The sequence below is a fragment of the Amphiprion ocellaris genome, chromosome 2 (genome assembly GCF_022539595.1).
Source record: "Amphiprion ocellaris isolate individual 3 ecotype Okinawa chromosome 2, ASM2253959v1, whole genome shotgun sequence".
NCBI lineage: Eukaryota > Metazoa > Chordata > Actinopteri > Pomacentridae > Amphiprion > Amphiprion ocellaris.
Genome location: NC_072767.1, coordinates 21,312,402 through 21,329,764, shown reverse-complemented (window position 1 = coordinate 21,329,764; position 17,363 = coordinate 21,312,402). Strand labels below are relative to the sequence as shown.

At 40.0% G+C, this 17,363-nt stretch overlaps 1 protein-coding gene across 2 annotated transcripts in view; it reads right to left on the bottom strand.

The window, feature by feature from the left end:
- hmcn1 (hemicentin 1) overlaps window positions 1-17,363 on the bottom strand; it is a 104,007-nt gene that overhangs the window by 75,574 nt on the left and 11,070 nt on the right. For both annotated transcript variants that reach the window (XM_055019030.1, XM_035945611.2), the window contains exons 2-6: window positions 6,500-6,570; window positions 4,460-4,618; window positions 4,249-4,371; window positions 2,919-3,090; window positions 2,118-2,224 (exon numbers count right to left, since the gene is read on the bottom strand). In XM_055019030.1, the coding sequence (XP_054875005.1) occupies window positions 2,118-2,224; window positions 2,919-3,090; window positions 4,249-4,371; window positions 4,460-4,618; window positions 6,500-6,570 (632 nt within the window). The remainder of the gene's footprint in view (window positions 1-2,117; window positions 2,225-2,918; window positions 3,091-4,248; window positions 4,372-4,459; window positions 4,619-6,499; window positions 6,571-17,363) is intronic.

Here is a 17,363-nt window from a genome sequence, read left to right as displayed (position 1 = left end):
CCAGTTAGACTGTATATTTAGTGTCACTAGAAATTAATTGTTCAATACAAAATTGATTTCAAAATAGAAAACATTATACTACATAACATAATGTAACCAACACAGCTGTCTTCAGTGATGCTAACCCCAGGATGCATCAACAATGCCCTTGTAAGAGCAGGGGGCAACACTGAAGAAGCAGGGGGTGATAATGGAGTGAACCTGCTTTCTACATATCATGACAATATCCAATTAAAGGCAGATTAAAAAGGATCAAATTCCTTTTCACACACAATCTATGCCCTCGTCCTTACACTGGGATGTCATGGGCCATTAGTGTTACTGAAACCCAGCATGGCAGAACAGCTAAATCCCCCTCAAGTATTTATCCCCATTTCTTTGGATGCCCTGGGAAACACGGCTGCAGATGAGAAGGAGATATTTAAGTATTTAAGCCAGATAGGGTGGTGTGGGGACCTGAGGCTGTGTCCAAGAGGAAAAACAAGATGTTTGGAGACAGCACAGAGAGCCTCCTGTGTATCTCTGATGGACAGAATTAGAGGACTAAATGTGTTGAGAAAAAGATGCGTGAGGAAAGAGAAAAAATGATTCACCAAGTGGCAGAGAGGGATCAAAGAAGACAGACTGCGAGGGAGTAAAGACAGAGCCAAACATTGCAGAATTAAGACAGGAGGATGCTATGCGTCTCTCCTTTTGTATGTCTGTTTAACATCATTTATCACTACTGAACAGGTCACCATATTATTTGATGTCCGAAAGCATCAAAGTCCTCTAATATGGCATTTAGTCAGACATTAAACAGAGCACTACAAATTATTCACCACCGAGCATCTCTGAATCCCACAGGTTCGCTTACCAGTACCTCAATAGAGCAAAAAAGTGTTAAATAGCCGCAAAAAAAGCTAATGTAAAGAATCAATCACAAGCTGAAAAAGGTCTGCCAAAGGTAAAGCTGCATATTAAGGAGGGTTTTCTAGTCTCTCACACAGGAGGAAAAAGATGACTAATGTTTCTGCAGTTTTTGCCAGTTTTTCTGTGAGAAAAGGGAAAGAGCTCTGCATTGTGACAGATCACAGTCTAAAAATTAACCTGAAGGTTAAGTGCAGACACATCTGGAAAGGCCTTGTTTTATCTTATATTTTGGATTAAGGTCTGGCCCAAAACTAAAATGTATTACTGGTTCCACATGTATGTTAAAAAAAAGGTTATTTGGACACACAAACACTTGTCTATTATTGTCAAATATTCTCTCCTCATGCGCATAATGTCATTCGTGTTTACTGGAAGTGGCAAAAAAAAGACTCACTTTGAAAATAACATAGAAAATTATATGGATTTGCAGGCAACAACTGGATGGAAAGACCATGTCATTTACTAAATTAATGCCATAACCAATGTAAAAGAATCTAGAGCTAGTGAACAAACATTTCAGTCCATACATGCATTCTTATCTGCTCGAAGAAATACTTTGCTTTGGGAGGAAATGTTGAGATGATACAGTTCTTCATCCAGTCCTCTTGCCTGTAAATCAACCAGGTTCTTGACCATAACACAGGTATGCAGACATGAGGGAAAGCGTCCCACAAGGGGCCGACAGAGAATACAGGGGCCATCGAAGCCCCATCAACAAATCACTCAGGTAAAAATGCTTGTCATTTCCCAACATCTGTCTCTGGCACTGCAGCAGTCAAATGTGTGACCTTCTTTGCATTACGTTGACCGCAGGGTGCCACCAGTTTCATAGAAACGTAGCAGGTTGTGTTGACAGCAGAGGCCTTGGACATGTTTTATCTTTACTGGGGCTGTCCTAAAAATGTCTCAAACGTGTCTTTCTAGTCACGTTTTTGTTCTGGGATGTGCTTTCACCAGACAACACACATGCTAAATTGATTACATACTGCTGTATCTCAACATGCTGATATATTACTGCAGTAATTTAGCTTAAGAACTTTCCTCAAGGACACGGCTCCCTCCTGGGGTGTGAGCTGCGACCTCATTCCAAGGTTACACTACTGAACTATTTCGCAGTAAGTCTTTTCAAGAGACACCTCAGCTCTGGGAATTGCTAGAAGCCTGTAATTTTGCACGTGTTTCCAGGTAAAGAGTGAATTGTTTACCTTGATAGACCACATCCCAGGCTGTGGGTCCTTGATGTTGACAACTCTGGCAGAATTGGGAATGTGCAAGAGCTCAGTCAGGCCGTCACTCTTCCCCACAAGCTTCCCTGGAGGGCAAACATGGATACCGAGACAATTATTTACTCTTTCTGCAGCTTTGACTGATACAAATTAATTCTTACACTTCTTGTTGAATGGCTGCAAGTTACTGAATTATTTACACTAAAGGGGAAATACAAAGGCACAAGGCAGGTTTTATACATCCACTAAAATACTGTAAGTAAAAGAACATGTGGTCTAGGTATGTGTCCTAGATGCTGTTGGAATCTGTACTATAATAGAGAGAAAAATGCAGTGTTCGGCTGTTCGGGTAGTCACTTTACTTCACACTGCCTTGTGTACTGTAGTTCAATTGTTACAATTACTGGTGTCCTAGTTTTTGCAGCTTAACCTCCTACCAGCCCGGTGCAGATCTTCCAAGATGTACTTATCTGCTTTTAAACTCCTTTGCTGCTGTGCTGGAAGTTTCTTGATGCAGCATTTGCCCAGTTATTTACAAAACAGACCCAGAAGAAAATGCTATCCAGTGTCCGGTGTTTCAAAGTGTAAAATGGAAGATTCATATCAATTCTGTATTTCATATTTAAGCTCTCAATTTAACGAATAAGTATTAAAAAATGTCCATTTTGGAGGATTCTACAAGCCTATCTGGAGCACAAATGCTACAAATCCATCTGAAAAATGAATCAGTTTGAGAATCTCACTGACATTTTTATAAATATATGGTAACATTTATCATACCCTGGGGGTTTTTAATCTCAATGTTGGGTGCTGGGCCGCTGAGGGCCACTGTGACTTCCTTGAGGCTGGGGTCAAAAGGTATCTGCCAAGTGTTGCTGACCCCACTGAAATGATCGGTGGACAGCAGGTGGACCTTTGAAGACTGCACCGCCTCCTCTACCCATTTAAGAACCTACAGTAAAGGAGATGTAAAGAATTAGACATAATTTATGTTATGTGAAATGAGTTCTAGGATTCTGCAATGGTACAGAAGCTGTATCTCTATTAAAACATCTGACACTAAATAGTCAATGAAGTTCATATGACAGTTTCAATAATAAATGGACAATTAAATAACTGCCAGCTAACACACACTCACAAACACACACATATATCCCACCAGCTGCATGCAAGGTCATATCTTAAACATGTGAAAGCTTTCATCAGGAAGTTTCCAACATTCCCCCTGTGACCTGCCCCTCTATTTCCGCTCTGTCCCAATGGAGAACCCAACTGCTACTGTGTGATGCCCAGATGCTATTTTCCCCAGCATTCATGAGGGAATGGGAATTTGTAACAAGAGAGTAATACAACACGTTCATCTCAAAAAGTCTAATCAAAGCACTGGATGCAGGGGAAAAAAATAAATTATTTGAATTGTATGTATTCAAATTCTTCATTTTTGCACTTATACTCGTTTTTGCCAATTCACAGTATCTCTGAAAAGTAGTTACAAAACTACACTTTTCCTTACTTTACTGCTCGCATCTTAATCTGACCTGTTTGCAATGACTATAAAAGGAGCGGTGCTGCTTTTAATGTTGAAAATGTTTTTTGTAAAATATGTTGCTCATCGGCCAAGAGATAGAAAATTACTATAGAGCAACTCATACAGTCTTCATAGAAAATTGTTAAAAATTTAGATGCCTTCCTTCCCAAGCAAGGAATCTTATCTTACATTAGTAAAACAGCAGTACCATTCAAGCTTTTGGTTTTGACTCATTTCCCCAGTCCAAGTTTGCTGATTTACATTTCTTGGAAAGGTTAAAAAGAGCAACAGTATGCATCAATCAATTAAATGCTTCCTGCACATTTGATGTGGAGTCCAGACATGAACGTGGGCACAGCAGAAGAAAAGAGAGGCTGTAAAACTTTCTACTGTGATTTTATTTACACAACTTACGGAGGGAAACTCAGGCCAAGTTTAAATGATTTGATCACTGCGACCAAGATGTGCATCTTGAAACCAGAAATGTTGTGCTTCTGACTCGGAAACCTGAAAACTTGTACTTGAAAAGAAGGAAAGAGAACAGAAGTACCGTCTCATATTTCTGCTCCATAATGCTCTTACCTCATTGACCTGTTTCTTGTCTAGATGGAAGACCTGTCCAGAGCTTGTAGAGGCAATCTCCTCATACACCTTGTAGCCGATGTGAGCTCTATCATCACAGTCCCCTGTCAGCACAAACACCACCTACAGACATGCACACACAGATATGAGAAAGCAGTCTGTTTGATTCTGAACCTGAAATAATGTGGATTAAAGAAAGTGGCCCCAAAACCTGTGACTGTTTCTGTTGAATGAGCTGCAGAACTTCATGGGTCAGCTTGTAATCTTTTGAACGGGCATCTGTGAAGACGTAAATGAAGGATCCCGGCAAGGAGATCTCCAAGGCAATCTTAATGGCACCAATGCTCATCTCTGGACAGTCCCCACCTCCCTGCGAAGGACAAGAATATCATCAGCAAATAGTGTTCAAGTTCATGTATTCAGTCTGACTTTATGTGTGAGTTTATAAATTCCCAACAGACGTATCTGGTTTGAAAAGCAAATGTGTTTGCAACATTATGCTATCTGGAATCTGTTTAGATTTAGTCTTTTGTTTGTTACTGCACTGGTATATACATACATACATATGTCACTTGGGTGCAGTCTAATCTTGTGTGAATGAGAAAGTGTTGCTCTCTCCAGCACTGTGGGTGGTATGTCTGATTAGAGTCGAGAAGAATGTAACAGAAAATGTCTGAATTACAGAATGTCGTACCTTTAACGGATTGATAAAGTTAGAAAGGTTAACTATCCCATATCTGAAAAGGAAATGTCCTTCATGTATCACCTTCCGCAAAATTGCTACATATGTAGCACAACCCTCCCATGTCAACTGTGCTCCACAAATGGCTGACGGAACACAACAGAGAGCCTACGGTGTTGATTGCCCTCCAAATTTCGCAGACCTCCATCGACATGAGCGTCCACGGATGCACCAGAACATGCTTAATTGTTGTGACTCATTGCAGTATTGATCTTGGAGTTGCAATAATATCCAGTCAACGAAACAGAGAAAGAAGTGAAAACAGAATATTTTTCCAACAATAGTGACAAGAACAACTAACAAAGATGCATGAAAGTAGCTGTGAAAGTTCATTCTTCTTGTCTGCTATTACCCCGTCTCTGTCTTGTCCAAGAAAGACAAATATTCATTGCAGCCTTCCAAAAGACACATGTCTGTCTGTCTGAGGGGTTCAGTAGTTAGATAGGACGCATCTCCCTCAAGAGAAACATCTGGAATGGGGTGACCCATGATTTCAGGTCAGGGGGTGGGGTGGAAGGTGAAGAGACAGGACTCCTCTTTTTTGTGTGAACCCCAACATCTCCCATCCACTCCCCCATGATTCCTTGTTGTCCAAAAAACTAAGCCTGATAACCTCTCTGTGCACTTTTGTTCTTAAGGCTTAAAAATAAATGCTGCCTTACTTCTTTTTGTTTTCTGTCTTTAGCACAACTGCATTCATGACAGAAATTCTTCAATTTCAAGAAAAGTGTCAATTCCAAAGAGCATATTTTCCATGCTCCCAGGCCAAAACCTCTTCACCAGTTGTGCAGGTGAAGAGGTGAAGGGAGGAAAAATACACTCAGGAATGAAGCAGCAAGTGAGAGGAAACTGGATCCCGTCCATGCTACACACAACATGCTCGCACACCAGATTAACAATAGGACATGCCAAGGATGCACAGACACTAGCCAAAGTCTGTTGTCAAAGGATGTCTGAATGGTACTGTCTTTGACTTTGCAGTTCTTGGTTGCATTCTTGTATTTAAATGTATGTAGTTTTACAGCTTTTGTTCTTTGCTCAAATCATGCACCAGAAAAATCCTGTACAATTTCCCTTTTCTCTCCAAGTAATTACAGAAGAATTTGGAGCTGGCAGCTCTCTGTTTAGCTGTCCAGGCAATGTATGTTTTTGTTTACACATTTGTTTGTAATGGTACAGGAAGGAAAAAAGAGAAGAGGGTTTTTTGGTTTGCATTGAAGCGAACATATGACCAAATCCGGTAATAATAGACTCCCTAGTTATTAGATGATACATGAAAATTAACTCAAAATTTTCTTGTAAAAGTGAAGCAAAATACATTTTCCCTTGAGACTTCTTTCATCTTCCAGGGTAGAACGACTGACAAAACTTCTTAATCAGCTCACAAATGTTCCTGCCCAGATGTCTGGCATGACCACAGTCTGCTGCCTTTATCAAGGCCAGATGACCTGAGGATCCAGTCTACTGCTGCCGTTTCCTCAGTTTGATGAATGTGATCTCTGAACCCACCTGAACGTACAGCTCTCTAAGCTCATATTGGAACTTCTTCGGGTCTGTTGTGATTGTTACGGGTCCAATTTCTGAAAAGAAACAACACAAAAGAGGCTGCGTGATTAATAGGGCCACAGGATCAAGTCTTGATCTGATGAATAACTGAAAGAATTTTTATTTCCTAAATTCCACTCTTGAGCCAAATATTAGTTTTGGCAAGTGCTTACGGATGTCCAGATTAAAATGTCACAATATGAACTGTAGTGAAGAAAACCTCAGGAAAGAGGACATATTTAGCTAACAGAGAAAAGGAAAGAAGAAAATGTGAGAAAGACACATACCAATGTTCGGAATGATAACGGAAGAGTATTATCATAGTCCTAAAATGCTTCAAGAGACAGATCACGTGTACTGACTACATACTGAGAAACAGAAACAGCCAATAGTAAATATGGCAGGGTTTTGTTGATCTGTACAACAAACATCTCTCATATTTAGACTCCAACTGGTACAAAATAATCACATTATTGAGATAAACTTTGGATGGGGAAAAACTGAGAACAAAACAATGGAACAGAAAACCTATATATAAAGTATGTTAAATATAGACATGCAAGTTACATTTGTTTCCATTATCTACTCAAGCAGAGAATATTTCTTCGAAATAATAACTTTTTTGCCTAAAATATTTTTCACTCCAAGATAAAGTCTTCAAATGTCTTGTTTTGTGCAGCAGATAATCCAAAACTCCACTGTGTATAATACACACTAAAACATCAAATTCTCACATTTGACACACTAGAACCAATGAGTTATTTGTAAAATTACCAACACAGCAAATTACACATTAAAATGCTGCCATTTACATCTTCGTCAACTGGCTAACTAGTTAGTCAACTATTCATTGCATCTTTAGCTGTATATATCAACAAAGGTGACATATAAAACCCTCCCTGACATTTGTTGTGTTAGTGTCTGCTTTGTGGTGGCAGAAAAAAAGACTTTTCATTTAAGCTGTTGTGATGTTGTGTCAGTAGGACTTGGTGCAAATGACGCCACCTTCCACTGTATCATAAAACTGCTGCACCACCACATAGTGACAACATGGCCTTTGCTCTGTACCTCTGCCAGTGTTGGTAGTCGCTGTTGTTTCTCAGCTTACTTTGTTCTATCTGTTAATGAGTTGCTAAGCCTCTTCCTGAGTCAAATTGTGTGACTTCAGTTACTGCAGCTGTGCTGTGGAATGAGACTGATGAGGGGCTGCAAAAAAATCACGCTCACACACACATGCACACACAGTGCAGTCCTGCTCATGCAAGCAGATTGGAAAACAAGGGTTCCCTTGTTTAAGAGAGGGCAATTATACAAAGGATCCCTGACTTTCCAAAAAGGATACAGTTTGAACAGTTTTACAACAGTCTTCATCTCTGTCTAGAGGCCAGGGGCCAAATGACAAATTTAGCTCTTTAGTGGAGTGTTGTGACTTCTTAAACATATTCAGCATGGAGAAATTTCAGTTCTTTGTTTCTCTTATATGATTTGTTTTTCAAAGTTAACCATTTATAGTTTATCGTGTTCCTAAACCACATGAAATGTAGAGTCATTATTCACTTTTTATGTGCAGCTGTCATCACCTTGTATTTCTTCTTGAAAAGCACTTTAAAAGCATTTTTAATTTATATAATAACATACACAAAGAAGCAAGAAGTCTTTTTCCAAATGACCCACATTTTGGCTTCGTTGTAAATCCTCAAGGTGGAGTGAAGGAACATTTATGGCGATCAGAGACACTTTTTAAAACTAACATGGAAATGTGTCTGGCTGCTCTCAACGGAACATGGATCTTGGGCCAAACTTTGCAGAGATGGAAAAGTTGACATCTCTTTCCTTATGGGAGAAGTTCCCATAGCTGTTGTAACTATTCTTTAGACTGCTTTGGCTATGATGCCCCTAACCACTGCCACCCTCTTTGCACCAGCGATGTGGAAAACCATAGCTAATACTCATGACCTCTAAATGATATGAGATGAAATAAATCTGATTCTTTAAACTCTACCGTTGTAATGATCTCAAATGCTGACATATTAAATAAAGATAATACTACTGTTTGTCATTACCCTTCTCTTTAAATAACTATCTTTATTTACATTTGGAAACCTGCAAGAGGATGTTTGTGCTTTTCCAGTAGCACCATGCCCGTCACACAGTTACAAACATTCATGCCTTGAAGCTTCTTTGTGCCAGAAGTCCACTGCTCACTTGTGGGGGTTATGTGCCATAGGGCACCTCATTAAAACTAGATTAGAGAGAAATTATTACTGCTAAAATACCAAAAGCATTTTTTTCCGGGGGGTCTGGAGAATCAAAGTTGAGCTCAAAGGATTGGTTGTAACTATCCCTTACATTAATCAGCACTCCCTTGATTTCTTGAGTGGTGGTAGGCATGTTTGCTTTGTTGGGGTCATCAAGTGGGCAACCTTACAACCAGGATCAGATCTTTTCTCCTCAGCCAAAGCCAGTCAGTGTGACACTCAGTGACTTCCGACAATTACTTTGCCGTAGGGCTCTACCTTCAAACTTCCATCTTCTCCAGGAGCATTGTTACTGATCTCACCACAAAACCTCTGCAACCCATCTACACTGGTAGCACCAATGCTCACCAGCCCTGCTGCTCCATTTAAGATCTACCCTGATTTGTTGCCAAGCAGCTCAGGAGGTTGACTGGATCTGCAAACTGCTAACGTTAGCAGATGATGTGGGCCCAGCATCGGTTCAGACCAAGGTCCCAAATCAGAGTTCTCCTTGAGGGTAGGTCTGCCCAAACCTCCTAGTGTGAGCCCCACTTCATTTACTCAAAAATTGGTCAGGTAAACGAGATTCTGTGGCTTTTCCCAGGCCAACAAAATCCATGAGGTTACACAACACATAGCTGTTACAGCACTTAACAGCATCAGGGGCTGTAAACAAAAACTGCTGTCTGTCATTCTGCTGACTCAGGGTAAAATCTGCCAAAATGAGAATGGCTGTCATGTTGACAGTCAGCTATGGGGCATAATTCACTTAATCAACCCCACTGGGATAACACATGAGAATCAGCACTTGGGGCAATGTGTGTGTGTTGGTGAGTCCAGCAATAAACATACTACATACACAGGAGCAAACATGTTTGCAGACAGCAATCTGAGGCAAGTATAAATGCACAAACAAGCACACGCAAACGTAGTGTTACAGATAAAAGGTCAAGAACATAGTGTTCTGTAATTACTTCAGTATGTGCATCCATCACAGCTAACAGAGTGCAAACATACATGTTATGCCATTGTTGGGAATCTTTCTTTCTTTCTTTCTTCTGCTGTTTTTCTTTGTATCACTTTTAACTATTACTACTATTTACTTATTCATTAACTTTTTATTTCTTCCTCTTTTTTGCTTGCCTTTTGATACACATCTGAACCTCTAATTAAATTTGCTCAAATTGGCTCGCTTTACTCAGACACCAGTGATGAAATCATCCCGAAAGATTTTCCCAAACAGGAAATTGCAAGCTTGTAAAAAAATAATCCCTGCTTTTTTCTAAATTCCTCTGTGCTGTCTATTTTAAATGGGAGAGCATTATGGAGAGGAAGTGGTTAGCCCCTCTGATGGGATAATAATCCCCATTTATTTCAAATAAAGTTTCTGGTGTTGACACAAGCGCGTCCCCACTGCTCCAGAGCAATAAGCACACTTGCAGCACAACTCAGACGTGTTCTCAACAAACTATGCCTCAAAAGTCCAAAAATCAGGATATTTTATGAGATTCTTGTCGCAACATCAAATTACACCACATTGCAGTTTTTGAAGTTCATCTTTTCATCATCTACTTCTACCTTTTCATCTTCTAGGAAGTGCAGTATGTAGTTCAAGAACATGTCAATAAAGCACAACAGAAAAGCTGTGAGTTGAGAAGTAAGTCCCACATATTTCTAAATATGCTCAGTATCTGGTACATTCTCATTGAGACAACAAGAACCACCAGGGACTCCTTTACCACCATCTTCTGGAATAACCTGACAACTTCAGAGCAGCATGCTGTACAATGCAGGCTCCTTCTGCTTTAGTTTTGCTGCTTTGCCCCTCTGTTTCTTCACTACACTTTCTTCCTATCCTTTTTTACAGCACCAGTCTGCTTTTCTTTTTTTCTTCTTTTCTTCCTTACATGCTCTTCTAAACTGTATCTTTTTACCCTGCATGACTTCACCAGCTGCCATCTAATGGCTGAGGTTTAGCCTGGAGCAACCTAGCTGTCAACAGGCTTGATTTCAAAAGACCACAAACTGAGCTTGTGATGGAAACTTCTCACCACAACCAACAGAGAGTGAAAGAGAAGGACCACCAGGCAGTTTAGGCTCCGCTAGTTGCGACCCTGCCTCTGCTGTTTCATTTCACTCAACACAATTGAATGTGTCTTGGCTTGATGGGCCACAAACCCGCAGATCTCTATTAATGGCACTCATGAGTTCAAATGATCACACACAGCACTACACACAAATAAAATAGTGAGACGCAACTGATGCACACACCACACATGTAATCCCTCCCAGATGCACAGCCTGATGGGGAGCATGTTCCAGAGACAGATGACAGCTCTGAACCCAGTCATCTGTCTGACTGGATAACTGGTGCTGGAGACAGAACACAGAGGAGGAAAAGTCTTGATTCAGTGCATGCCTTGTGTATCAGTGTGTATGCAAATTTAAGAGAGTCATTAATGGAAATGTGGCGGTCCATGGTGTAGCCCAGGGGTCACCAACCTTTTTGAACCTGAGAGCAATTTCAAGGGTACTGAGTAGTACGAAGGGCACCTTGTTTGATACAAACTTCCTCAATAGCAAACTTGCGCCATCATCTTTAAACAATAATAATGAAAATAATACGTAAAAAAAAACTGTCTGATCACATTTATGTTAATTATTCCTTACAATAATTAATGACTTCCACAACAATGACGGTAGGAAACACACACACACACATATATATATATATATGGAAATCTGTTCCAATATTTAAAAGTCAGAGGTATCCCATCTCTGAAACTTTGGTAAATATCTTTCTTGGCAGTTTTGTATGAATCAGCATATTTGCAGCATTTTGTTCAAAATCACACCAGTTACATTTCTATGCAAATTATCACTTCTAACATTTTAGGAAATCATTAACTGTCATCAAATCATGCTTCATTTGTGCAAACCACTACCTTTGTAACATTTTTGAACAATTCATGAACTCTGTCCCATGTTTGTACAAATTATCAGCTATGTAAGAAAATATAATCAACTCTTTCACATTTTGAAATAAATCTTATCACACTAGTACTAATCACCAGCATTTTTCACCAGCATTAGAACAGTTTTAACAGATCATAACATATCATTACATGTTTTCAACAAATTACTTTTCACATTTTTGTGTAATGGCACGGTGTTTTGAATGACAACATATGTTACCTCTTTCTTTGTCTGTAAATGTGTGTTAGTGGGAAGCCTGGCATTGCAGAGCTTATCATGTCTTACCTTTACCTTGCAGCTCACAGTTCAGATGGTTCAGTTTCCCAGTGATGTCCGTTAAAAATGCAAGGGCAAGAATCCACTCAGTGTCCTCAAGCAGCGAGGTGTCTTCCCCTTTGGATTGCATGAACTCTTTGATTTCGGCCAACAGTGACAAAAAACGCTGCAAAACTGGTCCCCTGCTGATCCATGGGGTTTCTGTGTGTAGTAACAGGTCACCATGTTCAGCTGACAGCTCCTCCAGCAGCACCTTCAATGTCCTGGTTGTTTGGCTTTGGAGCCATTTATGATCTTCACGACAGGAGTCATCACATGATCAAATCCGGCCACTTCTGTACATACATATGGCCTGCTGGTGAATGATGCAGTGGTAATGTAGGAATGTTGGGAAGTCTGGATCACCTCTGCATCGTACAATGAAGCCTGCAAGGCGACTCGTCATGGAGGGAGCCCTGTCCGTCGTCACTAAAGCAAGCCTTTCTAATGGTATATTTTTCTCCACGAAGAAACTTTTCGCCGCGTAGTAGATGTCAAAGCTGCCTTTAAGTCCCGGGATTTTCCTGTCCGTAGTGCGCATACAGTCTATGTGCGCTAGCAGGTGGCTAGTTAGCATGGAAGCTTTGTGGCGGCGAAAGCAGAGTCTCTCCACATTGTGCCGCTTTGCCGTCGCAATAGTCGCCCGCAAATACATACATTTATCTTTCACTGTTGTGAAAAAGAACTCTTCCTCCCAGTCATCGTGAAAACGGTGTTTTCTCTTTCACGTCTCTGTCATGTTTTGGGGTTAAAAACCCACATCTAGCTTCCCAAAGTGTTTGTGCCCGGACGCTTCAGCAGCGTGACGTGGTGGTTTGACATGCGCAGTGAACTTTGACTCGGACACGGTCAAAGTTCATTTACACCGAAGACATTTTTTTTTTTTTTTTTTTTTTTTTAAAATTGTAATAAATATTGTAATTCAAAATCTGCATTAATGTAAGTATTTTTGATTTAAAAAGAACAGCAACTATAATTTTTTATAAGGAATATCATGGTGACTAGTGTTATTTTTAGAACATGTGTGGAGGGCAACTCACATGGTCTCTGCAGGCAACCAGGCGCCCGCGGGCACCGTGTGGGCTACCCCTGGTGTAGCCATTCATGCAGGCAAAGAGCCGGGACCCTTGCAGCAATGGAAATCTCTGGCTTGTTTGCCTGGTTAGAGTCCAATAGGTGCCAATACAAGCAGCAACCTCCAGGGCTGAAAAATTAAGCCAGTGCAGAAGACCACAAAACTGTAGTTCCTCAAATGGCCACTTGACACTACATCATTTCCCATAAACTCCTATGTTAAAAAGCCAACTTTACAGCAGAAATAAACACGTTTACTGCCTGGTACAAAAAACAGTTTTGATCTCTATAGCTACCTTCTCTTCATGACAACTGTACATGGAGCAAAACTGTATATAACTGACCTGTTTAAATTGTATTAATGCTAAAGTGTTGTATGATTAAAGTTGTGGTCTCTTTGAGTCTAGGTGGTGTCATCACAGGACAGTCCATAGCCCAGAAACATTTGCATGGGCTGCTTCAGCTCTGTGGTGCTGTGATAGACTGGCGACCTGTCCAGGGTGTTCCCTTAGGTGGCCCTAAGTCAGCTGGGATAGACTCCGGCCAGTCCAGACCCTAATGAGGATTAAGCGGTGTACAGATAATGGACAGATGGATGGATGCTTTAGCTCCACCTCTTTGTTCATTTTTGTATTAGGAGGAGTCAGACACTACCAAAACGACCACAGCCACCACAATGAGCTTCAAAACAGCTGTTTAGGTAACCTCTGGGTGATCATTACAGTTTGTTCATCAAAGATGCATTTGTCTGAGGGAACATTGGGAGTTCGATGAAGAAATGCTGCAAAAAGTAACAACAATATCGATATTTTCTCAGGCTCCTCTGCTGTCCTCTTTCCAGGAAAATAGAAATAGCATTAAAGTAACTGAGTTCATGTTTTTTCAAGTAAATTCAACATCTATTTTATATGTTGTGATGCTCAACATGTTACACTTTTCTCTGTTAACTTCAAACTAATGTTTTATCCCTTTGAAATTATGTCCTACTGTCTGTTGAAAACTTCTGGCCTGCACATGTAAAATTCCACATCCTTTTAAATGTCTCCACCAGCTGTAAATTACTGAAATTATGTGAGGATATAATTGTATGTGGCTGACCACAGATTTAGGAAAAGATGAAAAATATCTATCAACATGGGCCATCTGTGTATTCTCACATAATGCCCTTAAAAACACTATCTAAAAGTTAGAAATGCACAATTTAGCTTGTTACTGCGCACACTTGATGCTCCGTTTACATGGTTAACAGGAGGTAGGAGATGACATGAGTGGACTCTGGAAAAGTTTTCTTGGTGAGGATCCACATAAAAGCTGTTGCGTGATGACAGTTAGATCCTTTCGTATAATTCTCACCACAAGCTTAATATGACTTACTGTGACATGCGGATTTAAAGCAGTGAAACATAAAAGGGGGGAGTTGAATGTGATCTGTTGCCGTGGTTGCGTGACAGCCTACACTCTGTCTGAATGCCAGCCACAACAGAAGAACATTAAAGAATATGGAGGGACGAAGAAGAATAAAGTAAGTCAATAAATTATTGTACAAAATAAAAAGCAACACTTGGCGACAAGTACACAAATGACTGTATACTTTATTGCATTAATGAAGACAGTGCTGACATACACCGTATCTGCATGCAGCAAGACAAATGTTAAGATGCATTTTTGCAGTTTTGGACATCACATTTCTATTGTCCAGGTTGCATAGTTTGTACTATGTAAGAAAAAATGATGAATACACTGGCTTGGCTAAAGATCAGATGTTCAGACAAATTAAAAGAGGAACCAACACAAGTGTCTTACTGAAGGTTTGGATCGCTAGAACAGTTCTACTAGAGAGATGAACACGATTCTTCCAAAAGATATTCATATACTCGCTGTTTTGATGATGGTTTGGATAAGCGCTGTTGAACACACTTATTCAAAATCTCACATAGGTTTTCTGCTGGGTTGAGATCTGGTGACTGTGAAGGCCACAGCATATGACTCACATTATTTTCATTAAACCTTTCACTGACCCTTTGCTGTCTAATGATAGCAGCACTGTCATCCTGGAAGAGACTGCTCCCATCAGGATGGAAATGTTTCATCGTCGAATAAAGAAGTTTACTCAAAACAACCTTGTATTTATTTGCATTGACTTTTCCCTCAAAGGAGACAAGTGGACTCAAACCATTTCAGCAAAATGCTGCTCACAACATAACAGAGCTACTGGATCTCCCACATGAAGGGGTCAACGGTTTGGGTTTTTCCTTTAATTTGTCTTAGTATGTTCCCTGACTGGATTCAATGAAAAATGCCATTAGGATGAGTGAGTTATGATGTTCTCAGATCCTGGCTGACCCTGTCTTCAAGACTGACTTTTGACCTCTATAAATGGTCAACTGTACTCTGGATATGGTCTTGACAGGGGAAACAACAGATTAATCCATCTGGAGCACATCAGTTTACTTTTCTAGATTTTATTGCGAATTCCAATTTTAAATTTTTTTAAAGTGTCGAACTTTTGAGTTTTTCGTGTTTTCCTATTACAAGCTGTGGCAGCATGGTTGGTATTGTTTTCACCTTGTAAATTTGTCTGTGTTTTAGTGTATGTGTGTATCTTGCTGGAAAAAATGTGGTCCTGGAGACACCTACTCTAGCAGGAAGTACCACAGAGGCGGTTTTGCATACTTTGGCAGGTGTTTATATATCTGCCTGTCTGTTTATGGACAGATGTTGTAAATATGATAGCATTGCAACCACGCAAGATGCAGTCACAAACCTTTACCGGTGTGTAGTTGAGATTAAAATGAAGTCTGGGTTTGAAGATGGGTGTGGTCCAAGTCATGAGAACTCATGTAATCGCGTAATAATGTGATAGTGACTATCGAACACTGGAACGTTGGCCGTCATGACTGGTACGACCCCAACACAAGATGGCTTTAGTTTTTATTATATTAATTCCTGAAGGCTATTAAAGTTCAGTTTTAGTTTTAGTTCAATGTATGATATAAAACACCGCACTAGGGGTTTTGAATTTTGAGCCAAGTATGCCACAGCAGTTTTCGAAAGCAGATGTTTCCCATAAAAGGCCTCCTCAATTCAACAAATACCGCCTATACTCCTAACCTTCTGACTATAAAAGCTTCATTGAAGCACAACTATGCAATCTTTTGTGTTTACTTGCTTTAAAACTCAAACTAAGTCATGTTTGAATATATCTTAATGTAGGTAATCTAGGAGTGTTTTACATTAGATGGAATTTTAATTTAACCTTTGAGGTAATGTCTACAAGCAACACACAAGAATCTGGTTTGTATTTCAAACAAAAAACTCCACAAGTATAACTGACAAAGACACCTAGATTCAGTGTTTACATGCAAATAATGCTGTGTAAATTTCAAAGGAATGTGACTGAGGGCAAACACATTGTCCAAATATATTGGACGTGTTCTGGTCTGATAAACGGACGAATGGCCTCACAGTTGTGCTGTCAGTTCTCTTTGCACTTTGCACCTCCTTACTTTGTACAATGATGCACTAATTTCTCTAAACCCTGTTTCTATTAGCACTGATTGATAGTGGGGAGTCTAGTTCAAGCTTTAATGAATCTTCCTTCTGTCACCTTCAGCTGTGAAAAATGCTAAACACAAAAACAACAACAAATCATGGTCAGAGGTCCTGGTGACACATTTTCATGGTTTACATCTTACAAAACCATCACACTGCTTACAAAGCTGCCTACCCTACACACAGTGCATCACAGTATTGCCTTGACGACCTATTAGGAAGATGCAGGGCTGATGAAAAGGATTACAAAGACAAAGATGTGGCTTAGAGTGTTCAGGTAGTGCCATCTCCGTTAAGACTCTAAATGCCTCTCATGAAAGAGCGAAAACTGGCACAGACAGCAAACACACCAAGAAGCCTGCTTTCTGTGATGTATCTTGATCTCCACTGTGGAAATAAAGCCCCAAACCATGAGAACTGGCTTGCCCTGACTCTATAATTCACACTCTTTAAAAAAGTGGTATTATAATTGCAGTAATTGCATTAATTTTCTTTAAAACTGAAGTAGAAAGCTTTAAATCGAATGGCAACAACCTCGACAATGCCACCACAAAACTGCACAGCTCATGAACGAGTATTTTATGACTGATGGTGTAATCAAAGTCTGCTCAAAAGTGGCTGAGTGGTGTTTTCTGTTCAGTATGCCTCTTTTGTTTCACTGAGGAAATTCTAAT